Source organism: Solanum dulcamara, chromosome 4, assembly GCF_947179165.1.
Source record: "Solanum dulcamara chromosome 4, daSolDulc1.2, whole genome shotgun sequence".
Taxonomy (NCBI): Eukaryota; Viridiplantae; Streptophyta; class Magnoliopsida; order Solanales; family Solanaceae; genus Solanum; species Solanum dulcamara.
The window spans coordinates 4,191,437-4,205,837 of record NC_077240.1 but is presented as its reverse complement, the minus strand read 5'-3'; the positions used below and the strand labels follow the sequence as shown (position 1 = coordinate 4,205,837).

Sequence of the window (14,401 nt, the reverse complement as noted above, 5' to 3'; positions counted from 1 at the left end):
GGTACCACTTGTCAAATATGATCTTACATTACTGCGTTTCCTTCTTATAGGTCTAGATTTACCGTTGTAATAACGATTTTGAACTCTATCAATTGATGGAGTGCTATCACAATGAATTAAAATTGGAGGAATTGATTTTTCAAAATAAGGTATTTGAAATAATAAAACTCTTAAGCAATTTCCTTGCTCAATAGCTGAAGCTAAAGCAATTAGTTCAGCCTCCATGGTAGAGTTAACAATTATAGTTTCCTTTTTTTATTTCCAACAAATAGCACCACCACCCAATGTAAAAATGTAACCAGTGGTAGAACAGAAATCACCTGCTAGGGTGTTCTAATCTACATTAGAAAAGCATTCAAGTATAACAGGATATTTTTTATAGATTAAACCACAAGTTTTTATTCTAATTAAATATCTCATAACTCTTGTTATAGCATGCCAATGTTCATTACCTGGCTTGCTTGTAAACCTGTTAAGTACTCCTACTGCATATGCAATATCAGGCCTAGTGCAATCAGTCACATATCTCAAACATCCAATTAAGTTAGCATACTCCTTTTGATTTATCACATTATTTTCACTTTGAACAGGAAACAAGTGTACACTTGAATCAAAAGGAATTAAAACATGCTTGCAATTTGCCTCGCCAAGATCTTTCATATCAAAATGGCTTCTAAGAATGTTCTTAGTATCATCAATAACATTCATATTCGAGTCAAAGATCAATAAATCATCAACATATAGACAAATAATAACATATATATTATTTCAAGACTTATGATATATGCACTTATCACACTCATTTATTTTAAAATTATTTTAAATCATGGAGGAATTAAACTTTTCATGACATTGTTTTGGTGCCTGTTTCAAGCCATAGAGGGATTTAGTAAGTTTACATACTTTGCTTTTTTGGCCTGCTTCAACAAAACCCTCAGTTTGATCTATTTAAATTTCTTTATTAAGGTCTCCATTTAAAAAATCAGTTTTTATATCTATTTGATGAATATGCAAATTAAAAATTGCAGTCATAGAAATTAAAAGTTTAATGGATGTAATTCTAGTAACCGGAGAAAAAGTATCAAAAAACTCTAGGCCTTCTAGTTGCTTATATCTTAAGCAACTAGTCTAGCCTTATATTTATCGATAGATCCATACGTTTTTAACTTTTTTTGTAAGACCCATTTGCAACCAATTATTTTACAACCTGGTGGTAAATCAACTAACTTCCAAGTTTTATTAGAAACTAGTGATTTTACTTTATCATTTACAGCCTTTTTCCAGAAAATAGAATCATGTGAAGATAAAACTTCTTGTAAAGTGAAAGGGTCATCTCCAACATTAAAAACATAAAAATCAGGACTAAAATCTTTTTCTACTCTAGCTTTTTTACAAAATCATCAATTTCTTTATTTTTGAAAATGGAAGAAGAAGAACTAGGTAGTGATAAAATATTTTGTTCAATCCTTTGACCCCTACTATTTTTAGAATCAAAAGGAAATTTATTTTCATGAAAAATAGCATCACCTGATTCTATTACAATATTATCTTCAAAATTAAAAAATCTATATGTTGTAATATTTGAAGCATAACCAAGAAAAGCACAAGTAGTAACTTTCTTACCCAATTTTGTAACCTTGGGATCCATTAGCCTCACAAAGGCTAGACAACCTCAAACTCTTAGATATCCCAAACTTGGTTTGTGGCCTTTTCACAACCCAAAAGGTGTTAGTTTAGTCTTTTTATGATGTACTCAATTTAACACATAACACGCAGTCAAAATAGTTTCACCCCAAAGATTTAAAGATGCATTTGACTCAATAAGCATGGCATTAGTCAATTCAACCAAAGTTCTGTTTTTCCTTTCCGCTACACCATTAGATGAAGGAGAATAAGGAGGAGGAGTTTCATGAATTATTCCCAATGATCTAACAAAAGAATTAAACTCATTTGACTCATATTCACGGTCTTTATCACTTCTAATTCTTTTTATTTTCTTTCCAAACTGATTTTCAACCTATGGAGAAAAAAATTTAAATTTTCAAAAACATCACTTTTATTTTTCATCAAGTAATCATATGTAAACTTAGAAAAATCATCAATGAAAGTGATAAAATATCTATTTCTTCCACGAGTTAAAATTCCTCCAATTTCACAAATATTAGTGTAAACTAATTTTAATAAATCACTTTTTCTTTCAACTTGAAAATGAGGCTTTTTAGTGATTTTGGCTTTACTACAAGTTTTACACTTTTCAAAATTATTTTTAATCATTGAGATTAATCCTAAACTACTCATGATTCCAACATAACGATCATTAATATGACACAAATGATCATGCCAAAAATTAGTAGAAGAAAGCATGTAAACAGAAGTAGAAACTTTATTCATTTCAACATTCAGTTTAAACATTCCATCACAATCATACCCCTTTCCCACAAAAATACCCTTTTTCACAGTTACATATTGATCAGATTCAATAATCTGTTTAAAATCTGCTTTGTTAAGAAGAAAACTAGACATCAAGTTTTTTCTCATGGAAGAAGTATAAAGTACATCTTTCAAAGTTAATACCCTTCCAGAGGTAAAACACAATTTGACATCTCCCGTTTCAAGAGCTCGTTTCAAATTTCACGGGTGAAACTCCATAATAATGTCCTGGTGTGAAATAACAGCAAAAGTCACTGCTAAATTGAAATTGTCACTGCTTCCAGGTGGATGAATAGAAGGGATTGCGGATTACGTGAGACTAAAGGCTGGTTATGCTGTTAGTAATTGGACGGTCAGGGTACTCGATGGGATGAAGGTTATTCGGTCACAGCACGTTTTCTGGATTATTGTAATGGTTTGAGAAATGGATTTGTGGCAGAGTTGAATAAGAAGATGAGGACTGCCTATACTAACAATTTCTTTGTTGAATTGCTTGGCAAGACACCTGACCAGCTTTTTGCTGATTACAAGGCTAAGTACAAAACTGCTTAATTAACCCTTCTATAATATGGTTACCATGCATTAAAAAAAAGTATATATATATATATATATGGGATATGATGTATGACAGAATAATGCTTATGGTTATGCACTTATGTTTTAAAATAAATGAACAAAATAAGGTGCTGGATTTGGATTACCTACATAAAGAGATGTGTCTCATTATCATGATCTCCATCATGATGACAAGTTTCAAAACTTAATCAAGGATCCTACCACATTAATCGAATAATTGATAATAATGATGATGATAGTATAACCCTATTAAAGAATTTGGATAAAGTATTGAAAGCTAAGGAGATACGGACAATATTGTTGGGCTACATTGAAAAATCAAGGAAAGAGATTAAGCTCCTAAGGGATAAGGGGGGATGATCTCTACGCCGGAAATATGCTAAATGGTTTTGGGTTTAAAAAAAAGGGAAAAGAGGTAAATTCACTTCTTAATTTGTATCGAAAAATTAATTACATATTTAAATTATTTGGGTGATCTATTAAGCACCTGTTCTGACTGAAAATGAAATTAATATCATCCTCAAAGCTGACGTGAAAATAAAATTAAATACAAAAAAAAAAGGCATGTCAGAAGTCAAAAATAAAGCCAAAGATATTTTTTTCTCCCACCCATTCTCCTACTTTATGCTCTCGTTCTCCTTCACACCACCCTATTTTTTTTCTCATTCATTTTTCTTATCAAAGATACTTTTTTTTTTGGCTATGGCTTATTGAAAAAATAATAATTTTCATGGTAATTTTTTGAGTGAAAAAACAGAAAACGTTAAGGTTGAGGGATAGAACCCATTGCAAAAATTGGTGAAGTTGTTCAATATATGAGGTTTGCTGCTCGAAAATTTTTTCGATAAGACATTCAAAATTAATCAAGTTTACTATTTTCACGATCAAATTCGTCAAGTCGAACACCAATTATTCAAAATTTATTTCTATCTTTTTTATTGCTTGTGAGCACATGAAATAAGAAAATTCTCAAATCTTCCTATTCCTCTGTAAAAAAAAATCTGGTTTTGCACAAAATTCAATCTTTTAATGTATTTTATAGTTCTTTCTTCTCCCTCTGAAATTTTGTATTTTTTCTAGTTTTTCCTCAAAATCAGTGACGGTAAATCGAGCACTAATTTTTAAATCGAGCACTATAATTATTTTTTTGGTGTAGATTGGTGAAATTGGTGGTTAGATATGGTGATTTAGTGGCAGTGAACGAGTGTGGTATTGATGATGTGTGTGGACAATTAGAAAATTTTTAATGGTGGTGAGCTTGATGGTGGTTAGAATAGAAGATTAAATTGGATAAAATCATTATTTGACTTTACTAATTTTTGAATCGATAATGGAGGAAGAAGAAGATGACTGATAGTGTTGGTTGAATGGAAAGAGAAAATAAAGGAAGAAAATGACATTGGTGGGTTTTTCTTGAAAAAGAAAATGGAGTCATTAAAGTAAAGATGGAGAGAGAAAATAAAGGCAAAAATTATTGAGAAAAAAGAGTGAATAAATAAATAAATTTTATTTTTACTTGTCTAAAAATCAAGAGAAAGTTTAATATTTTATACCTATTTATTTCTTATTATTAAATAATATTTATTTCTAATATTTAGATGACTTATAATTAATAAATGATGATATAATAAAATTATTATTTTAATTATAAAAAATGTGTCACATCAAATATAAACAAGTAAAGAAGGAGTACTAATATATATTATGAATGCGTTAATGACTTGGTTCCGCAACCCCAAAGGCGTGGCAAAATGAGATTAATTTGAATAATTGCATTACCAAGCAAGCTGTATAATAGATTATTTAGAAAGCAGTTTGAATTTTTCATTTCTCTTACCCGGCGGCTTTTAACGATAACTTTTTTTCAGAAAAGAAAAAAAAAGAGACAAATAACGTTGGTTCAATGGTCAAATTCTCTACGTATGTTCACCAGCACCTGAAGCAAGCCTTTTATTTTCATATATTCATATGCTACAGTCTACACCTTTAACTTTGAAAAATAAAAAGGATATTAATTATTTCATTTTAATTTTGTTCCAATAAATGATTTATACAATTTTTTTAAAGTCTTTCAACAATATATTAGTATATAATTTAGCACTAATCCTTATGGTTAATATTAGTAGTAAATAATTAAATTTGGATCTCGCAATACAAGTTCATTTCCAATAGAATTTTTTCCATACTCAGAGCTCGAATACGAGATATCTAATTAAGGATGAATCAGTCCATCATCCGCAACCCATGTTGGTGACTTGGTCTTTTTCTTTAAAGCAAAAAGAAATTGTGAATACTCATCAACTGACCTAGTCCCGGTATCACTATTTTATTTATAGGAAAAACTTATATATAAGTCACTGTCTTTTTAAGCTTTGAGTAAAAGATATGGCTAACATGATTTCCTTCCTTGCTTCTCTGATAATTATCCTTGCAGTATTCTCCCAAAAAATCAATGCGGTCGATTACGCGGTCACCAACAGGGCCGCAAACACCCCTGGTGGTGCCCGTTTCAACCGAGATATCGGTGCCCAATATAGCAAGCAAACACTGGCAGCTTCAACTTCATTCATATGGAAGACATTCCAGCAGAACTCTCCTGCTGACCGCAAAAACGTGCAAAAAGTTAGCATATTCGTTGATGACATGGACGGAGTAGCTTACGCTAGCAATAATGAGATTCATGTTAGCGCTAGGTACGCGTAAATTGATTTAATAAATATGCAGTGAATGTACATGATGAAATTCCAACTGTGTCATATAAATTCATGTTTTAATTTGTAGGTATATTCAGAGTTACTCTGGTAACGTCAAGAGAGAGATCACTGGAGTATTATACCACGAGAGTACTCATATTTGGCAGTGGAACGGGAACGGACGGGCTCCAGGTGGATTGATTGAAGGGATTGCTGATTATGTGAGGCTCAAAGCTGGTTATGCACCTAGCCACTGGGTGAAACCAGGGCAGGGTGATCGATGGGACCAGGGATATGATGTGACTGCTCGATTTCTTGATTACTGTAACAGTTTGAGAAGTGGATTTGTGGCACAACTTAACAAGAAGATGAGAACTGGTTATAGTAATCAGTTCTTTGTTGACTTGCTGGGAAAGACGGTCGATCAACTATGGAGGGATTACAAAGCTAAATTCCGCTCACTGAATGAGTCATCTTAATTTGACCGAAAATGAAAAATATCATTGTTTAATTAATGTCTTTGTACAAATTCAAGGCTATATGTGTCATGCTCTTATTGAATAATAATAGTAAAAATATAATAACAATAAGTACAAGGGATTAACTACAAGTTATCTCACTTATATGACTATTTCTTTTCGTTGGTTGGTTTAACTATTTGGGGTTCAAAATTCACATCCACATGGTATATATGACCCCGCTTAAGAGGAAAACACTTTTTATCAAAAAATAATTATTTCTAGGCTCGAACTCGAGAGTCGAGACTACTTGGTACTCCTATTTTAAGCAATACTTAGCATATTACCAAACAAAATATTAATTATGAGGTCACTGTATAATTTGTCTAACTATTTCCTCTTTCGTTGTTTAGTTGAAATGTCCATAAAACAATGTTTATGCCCGGTACTTTCGCGTGACTCAAGTCTTGGATGCCAAATATTTGCAACTAAGAAATCAGGTGTTTGGTTTTTCTATTCATCTCTTATATTAACCTTTATTTTTCAGAAGTAAAAAAAACTGAGATATAGGATAACATAACAATTGTCAGACGTAGACGAGTCATCCTTTAAGTAATTCCCATGTATAGTCGGTTTGGTCAACTTAGAGCCCGTTTGGATGGGCATAAAAAAAGGTAATTTTTATTTATGAAGTGTTTTTAGAACTTTGAAGTGCTGAAAGTTATTTTTATAAATAAGCAGCTGAGTGTTTGGATAAAAGTGCTTAGGCCGAAGAAATGAGGAAAATGATGTGAATTTTAGGGTTAAAAGAATAAAAAGGGTAGTTTGGGAATTTAGTTAAAATATAAGGAATATAAAAGTAATTTTCATGGTCAAAGAAAATAGTTTTAAGCACTTAGAAAAAAAAATTTAGGAATCCTAACTTTTCATTTTTGGCTAACTTTAAGAACTTTATGGCTTAAAGTTAACATTAGGCAAACACCACAATAAGTTAACACTCTACAGCTGAGTTATATTACTTTTTTCGCCACATAGAGAAATAGAATTAACTATTCTTGAACAACTTGAAACCGGACCTTTTTTACACTATTACAAATATTTTGATCAAAATAGGATTCAATTGTCAACTGCCCCTATAATTACTATCGATTTCAAAGGAACTGAAATTGCATCTCTTTTCCAAGAGTTCTTATGCGTTCCCACGCCCCTTTGAGACCTAAGATACTTCCTTTCTTTTTCTTTAGTTACTTGTGTAGCTAATTCTCTTCGAGCTTTAAAAGATTATAGGATATCTCCATGGCCTCTGCAGACTTTTGACTGCAGTACACAAAGCCCGAAGTTACTCTTCGTCTTTTAACAAGGGATCAAAGGATGTTCTGGGAATAAATATGAAGTTGATTCTGAACTAAACTGGAAACGATAATGTCCTCCATCAATAGAATGACTATCGAACAAAGAAAACTCACTATTTCATGCAATATGTATACCTAAAAGGAGATTATTACTAATCAATATGCCTTCTGCATGCCTTAAGAGACTCCAGAATGCTTAGTCAAAAAGCAAACATAGCAACCGCTTAGTCAAAAGACCAACATGTTACATCATCCATTATAACTTCGACATTACTGCAACTGAACTTGCTCAATTGTGGAAACAACTTCATCAATGCTCTTGATGTTTCGTCTTTCTTTCAGAAGCTTCTTTGCACAGTTAAGCGCTTGTCGTTCACAATCAGCACGTTTGGCAACATCCTTGATTGATTCAAAATCTTCTACATGAGCTACCCCAACTATTCTCCTGTGTATTATAAAGAAGATAAGAATTTCAATCACATGCACCAAGATTTCAGAACTTTATTGGGATTAAGAAGCACATTGCTCTTCAATTCCAGAACAAGGCATATTTGCTTGGCATGAACGTGTTTTTCCTAAAAGCGCTTTTTTGGCATTATAAGGCATTGCATCTTGTCCACCTTTATAAATAAAGATGCACATAAATGTGTATAAATACGCACACACATGACACGTATATAGTTGTTCATTGAGCACCTCTGTGCCGTTACCAAAATTGTCATGGGAATAAAGCTATTTGATTTTCTTCCCTGTGCAAGGTGTTGTTAAATTTGAAGGAAAAAAAACCCAGAAGAGGACAGAGAGAGAACATGCATTAGAACCAAGATTAGGAAAAAAGAATTCACCAATCACCTTATCATTTTAGCAGCACCAAATCCAAGGGTGTCCTCAAAGAGTTCTTTCATGTATTTCTGCTTCACCAGTTGTTGAAGCTCAGTATTATTGTATATATCAGGAAGATATGCTTCACCAGAACCATCCTTGTGCTCATCCCAGAGTGCAAGAAACTTTTGGTGAAAGAGGTTCCAAGTCTCTGTTATTGTCTTCAAAATCCAAACTTTATATGACTGAAAACAAACGAGTTCACGAGTAAGTGCCAAAACTATGTCAGTGTATTCTTGACTTCGCAAATAAGGAAGAAAGAAACAAATGTCAAATCCACCAATCCATAATCACATCAACATGTCCTTGCCGGAAAAAAATCTTTTACAAAAACTAACAAGATGAGGAATTCATCACTAAAATTTAAGCAAGAAGCAATGGGACAAAAGACATGAAAGGAAAATAAAGGTGGCCTGTTCTCATTTCTAGTTTTTTGTCCATCCTTCTAATTTAAGAATTCATCAGCATATGAAGGTTATATAAGGATCTTCTATCTCACAGGAATTAATTTGAACAAGTTTAAAGAAATTAAAAAGTCAAGAAACCACACTTGAAAAGATTACATATTCAGAGTACTTATTAGCTTGTGAAGAAATTTATGAACTCGTTGAAATCTCTAGATGAATATTCAATTTTACAAACATATCTTTGGAAAAGGAGCCTAACGACAAGCCTAAATTTCTCATGATGAATCAATCTGCCATTACGACATGTATCTTCTTTTTTTTTAAACCAGTTTCTGGCATTAGGACATATATCTGAGCAGGTGCAAGTCATATACAACTCTAAGCAGCCTCAGTGCCTCACGACATGCCTCAACTTTCTCCAGATCAATCAATCTGGCATTATGGCCTCTGAGGAGGTACAAGCCATATACAATTCTAATCCCAGAATAGCAATGACCAAAGTCAAGGACGAGAGTATCATGCACAAGAAGAGAACAAAAAGGGGGACAAAGACCTTTACTATGAAACAAGGAGATTGCAGTAATAAAAAACAGAGAATAGAAAGGCAAATGTTGCAACGGATTACCTTGCGGTCATTGGCCTGATCCGCATGTCCATCTTGGGAAAAGTATGCCAGAATTAGATTTCCAATAAATGCTCCAATATCATAACCCATTGGCCCATAGAAAGAAAATTCTGGGTCAATTACTTGGGTTGAATCGTGAGTGACCATCAACGAACCAGTATGGAGATCGCCATGTATAAGAGCTTGGGCTCTCTCACAAAACCTGCAAGTATTACATAAAGATTGTCGTGATTTTCCAGCTAAGGAAAACAAAAACAGATAAAAGTCAAGCAAATCAGTTAGATGCACTAAAGCAACATCTTCTAAGAATCACAAACGTACTTGGATTTAAGCTCAGCAACTTCAATCTTCAAACCATTATCGTTGCGAACTGCCTCTGCATCGGCATCAAGATAAGGAGATGTACAGTGATTATATTGTGACACTTTGTAGGGGTCCGAGAAGACAACCTGCTCAGTGAGCCTACACAACTCAACGTTTCCACAAAATTCAGCAACTGCAAAAATGAAGAGGTCAAAATCAAATAAAAACAACAGTCATGGCCATAATATAGCTGGCCAGTGGCCATCAAAAACCAAAAGTAAATAGTTCTAATCCATAATAATGAATTGGTTTCACTTTCTCAGCAGAAAGTCAAGTGTATAACTGAGAGTAAATGCTATGAGTGAGTGTACGTGAGTCTTGAGGTGTTGTACTACGTTTGAAATGAAAAGAGTGTGTGGCTGTTTCAAAATAAATGAGATGGAGAAGTTTGAGCTATTACACTTTGGACCTGGCAGTAACTAACTGAATTCCAGACATTAGTATGGTTGTTAGTGGCAGTTAGGTGGTTAGCTGAACTTGCATAAATATTGCAATTCTAATTCCGAAGTCATTGAATCGGAATCTCAGCTATTTTGGCCTAATCGCATTTCTCCATTTGTTCTCCTTTTTCTTTTCCGTTATTATTAAGCTTTGAAGCTCAAGAACTATAACAGTACAAAAGACCATACACTTGAACTTGCAGTATTGTATACACTTGCAAGGACTTGAACCAATTTTGCAAGATAGCTAAACCAACTTAGCAGGCACCCAGTGCAATAGTTGAGGAGAGGCCCGGACACCATTGTTGTAAAATAAAATATTAAAAACAAAAATATAGCTCGACCAACTTTCAGATTTGATCATGAAGTGGTTACTGATCTTTTGATTTACTCTATTCATTCTCAATAAGAGTACTGCCTCACTAAAAGTCAGGGACAGCAACAATGATAACTATCAGACAGAATGCACCACAAAAGCAAGTTATTATTGATAACAAGTGCAGCAATGCCAAACCAGTGTTTCCATTTCCCCAACATGGAGGATGAGATGAGCAAGTTAAGATGCACCGATGCAGAGCTCTTCACTGCACATTTAAATCAGAAATAGATAAACTATAATTCACCAGATGAACTTTGTTGACAAATATGTAAAAGCTCTCCTGGTCAAACTCTGATTTCTAATAAGTGCCACCAAAGGATACAACTTTTACTAAACAAGGAAAAACCAGGGCACATGCGGTACAACCAATATGTCTACCATTCTTACCATAAGTTTTATATAACTTCCAGTAATATCGCTTACCTCACTAATATGGTCAACCAGGGGTGAACCACATGGTGGCTAGGGGGTTCATCTGAACCCCTTCGGCGAAAAATTATACTATTTATACATGGTTAAAATAATTTTTTATATGTAAATAGTAGATGTCGAACCCCTTCAGCTAGTTCGTGTGTCTAGCTATTCAGATTTTGAACTCTTTATTGAAAATTCTGACTCCGCCACAGTGGTCAACCATTATAAGAAGTATGACTATAGAACAACCAATTATGTATATTCACACAACTGACACCAATCCATCTAACTGAAACTTTCATGAACAACTTAATAAAGCCTAATGCAGAAACACAGGTGTGGAAAGCATATATGTACATATACAACTATATGCAGTTCCATTGGGATTATTATGGCTCACCTGCACGTTTGTGATCCGTTGTTGTAAGATAAAGCAGGGAGGTGAAGAAAAGAGTCTTTGCCATATAGTCTGAAATGTGTTCAGCAAGCAACGGATACTCGACCCCAGCAATCAATCCCTTCCTCAATATAATATGAGGAGGTTCAAGGTAACGCATACCGATCAAACACATAGTCTTGTCAAAATGGTAAACTTCAGGTACATGCTCAGGAGACAGACGACCATGCTCTTTTAGTGCAGTGACTTCAAAGTAAGCACGTTCTTTTGCCATTGGCCATGACTCTCCAATGCATCGAATATAAGGAAGAGCCTGCATACACCATCAGCATTTAGAAACATAAACAACATAATAGGAAAAGAGTTTAGTTGACATCTGACCAAGAGGTGACGGGTTCAAGCCTGTAAACAGCCTCTGACATAAATGCAAGGTAAGGCTGAATACAATAGACCCTTGTGGTCGGGCCTTCACCGGACCCTGCGCATAGAGGAGCTTTAGTGCACCGGGCTGCCCTTTTACACTTTTACGTTACTTAAAAGTCAACTAATAGTAAGTGGGCTGGTAACGTGAAAAAATTCTGGCAATAACCTGCCGGTAATCCTTTTCACTAGTGGAATTGTGAGAAATGGCAGTTTCACTCAGGAGTTACTGGGAGATGCAAGATATTTTAAGTTATATGCACTGCCCTAGTCAGTTTAAGACGGTATCAACAGTCGAAGCCATCAGTGATAAACCAACAACAACATAGCCAGTGGGTCTTGAAAGGATAGTGTGTTCACAGACCTTACCCTAACCTTGGGAGATAGAGACCCTCGGCTCAAGCAAAAAGGAACGATCACTACAACAAAATAATAGGACAGTGGAAGTGCAAGAACCACCAAGTATTAACAGAAATAGAATAACAAGAAACTCCAAAGAATGACACAATTCAATATGGGGAATCCCTAAGTTCGTTTGGGGAAAAAGAAATCTGAATAATTTGAAAACTCCATAGTCCAGCGTTGACTAAAAGTGAACTAAACGATCAAGAATAATTTAATTATAGTAGCAGACAAGAGAAAGGGGGAAACAAAAAGAGATGAAGGCCACCTGTTTGATGACAATCGAACCAGAGGGGGCAACAACAATATAGACAAAGTTGAGATTTCCATCACCCACTTCCTTGATTTCAAGTTTATCGAACTGCTTCCCCAAAATTGAAACAAAAGAAGGAGTCGATTTTATGTACTCCACCAATGACTTCTCGTCCAATGGCCTAAACCCATCAGATACCATCGTCGCTGAGATGGTGAATGGAAACGGATGATTTGGGGCTAAGGGATTTATTATTACTGGAGTAAAATGCTGCTTCTTTATACTTTGGTTGGACAGTGAATCTCAACAACTCATGAACCATGCTATATTGAATTTTCCTAGGTACATTGTACCTGGACATCTTTCATCATTTCATATAAACAGTGGAGATTACCAATATTTCCAACTCTTACCTTAATTTCCTATTAATTAGGAGTAATAAGCCCAGTAAAGAATAGAATTTCCCAAATTCACCGCGACAAACTTTTTTTTAAGAAAAATCTTGAGTCATTCATGAGACAACGATTTTCAATTAAAAACGACTAAACGCTATTTGTTTGTCGTTGAGAACTTGACGATTTATCTCAATATTTTAAAATTTGTTGATTCTTTTGATCTTTTAGCTTGGAAAAGTAGTTCTTAAAACTCCGAATTCTACAAATCATCACTACCTTGGTTTCCATTTGTAAAATGTTACTTGACTTGGAAAAATTGACATATTAATTGTATTAATTATGGGACAAATGTAATGTTTTGTGTATTAACTGCTTATTTACTTTTCAGCTACTAAATAGTATTATTTTGATATTATTTCAATAATAACATATCCATGTAATTCCATAAATTTTGGGAATAACTATTTTATTGTTAAAGAGTTGAATATACTAAATAATATTCATGTCCTATCAGATGTGATAATGTAAATGAAAATAAAAAAGATTAATTTGTATGTTAGTAGAGAGTTAAACATCACTTGCCGATCAATTAGTGCTAAATTCCTAACGGATTTATTGGTTATTTTCGTCCAAGGCCAGTTAGCAATTTAGTATGATTCTAGGCTAACAATTCAATAAATACCTGATACGTCTTCACAAATATGGTTATCCCTATATCATAACTATTTACCTTAATTTATCACTTAATTATAGTACATTAGTATGACTTGCTATGAATATCCGATACCGTTAAATTTTAACGTTCTTTCTCGAGCAAATTACTTAGAGATACCACTATTTCATGAGAGTTATTCAAAACGGACCGGCCCAATTCAGCCTAGTTCTATGAGGCCATAAGCTAATTAGAGCAAGGCCCAACAGCTTATGAAATGGACCGGAGAATCTTTACCAACCCATCAACTAAAGCGGGCTGCGTTCTAGCCTATGGGCTGACCTCTCAATTTTTGTTTATAAAAAAAAAAAAAAAAAAAAAAAACGCGGATAAGCAAACATATATTAGTTAATTAGCTAACATAGCTATAGTTTGAATTAATTATGGAGCGCGGCAAACATCTAGCTGTAATTATAGTTTGAGTTTTGTGTAATTCGCGCGATTTATACAAACGTTGTGCGCGAATCGAATTGTATATCGAAATATACAAACACTACAAATCGTATAATGAATTATACAAATGTTGTGCATGAATTGTATAGTGAAATATGCAAACGTTATACAAAAACTGCAAAATGTATAGCAAATTATACAAACGTATACAAATATTGCGTGAATTATAAAAATACTGTTATAACTATAACTACGAATTGTAATTAGCAAATTATATCTATGGAGCATAATTAAGGTATTTTTGAGTGGCAAAAATTCCCCCAAAAAAATTTTAAAAGGTGGAATTTTTTTTTAACTGGTAGTTGTGAACAAGGTTTATCAATTTTTCACTTGTTACAAAATAAAGAATG

General features: G+C 33.7%; 2 protein-coding genes across 2 annotated transcripts; one reads left to right on the top strand and one right to left on the bottom strand.

Annotated features, from left to right (window-relative positions):
- Positions 1-5,339: 5,339 nt before the first annotated feature.
- On the top strand, positions 5,340-6,374 carry LOC129884528 (uncharacterized). Its single transcript, XM_055958821.1, has 2 exons — positions 5,340-5,699; positions 5,788-6,374. The coding sequence occupies exons 1-2, from the start codon at positions 5,392-5,394 to the stop codon at positions 6,176-6,178; spliced, it is 699 nt and encodes a 232-aa protein (XP_055814796.1). The 5' UTR covers positions 5,340-5,391; the 3' UTR covers positions 6,179-6,374.
- Positions 6,375-7,531: 1,157 nt separating this feature from the next.
- On the bottom strand, positions 7,532-12,842 carry LOC129885601 (methylthioribose kinase). Its single transcript, XM_055959933.1, has 6 exons — positions 12,507-12,842; positions 11,420-11,729; positions 9,745-9,919; positions 9,424-9,625; positions 8,362-8,576; positions 7,532-7,954 (listed from the first exon to the last, which is right to left on the bottom strand). Exons 1-6 carry the CDS (start codon positions 12,690-12,692, stop codon positions 7,780-7,782), a joined length of 1,263 nt encoding a protein of 420 aa, XP_055815908.1. The 5' UTR covers positions 12,693-12,842; the 3' UTR covers positions 7,532-7,779.
- Between the last annotated feature and the right edge of the window lie 1,559 nt (positions 12,843-14,401).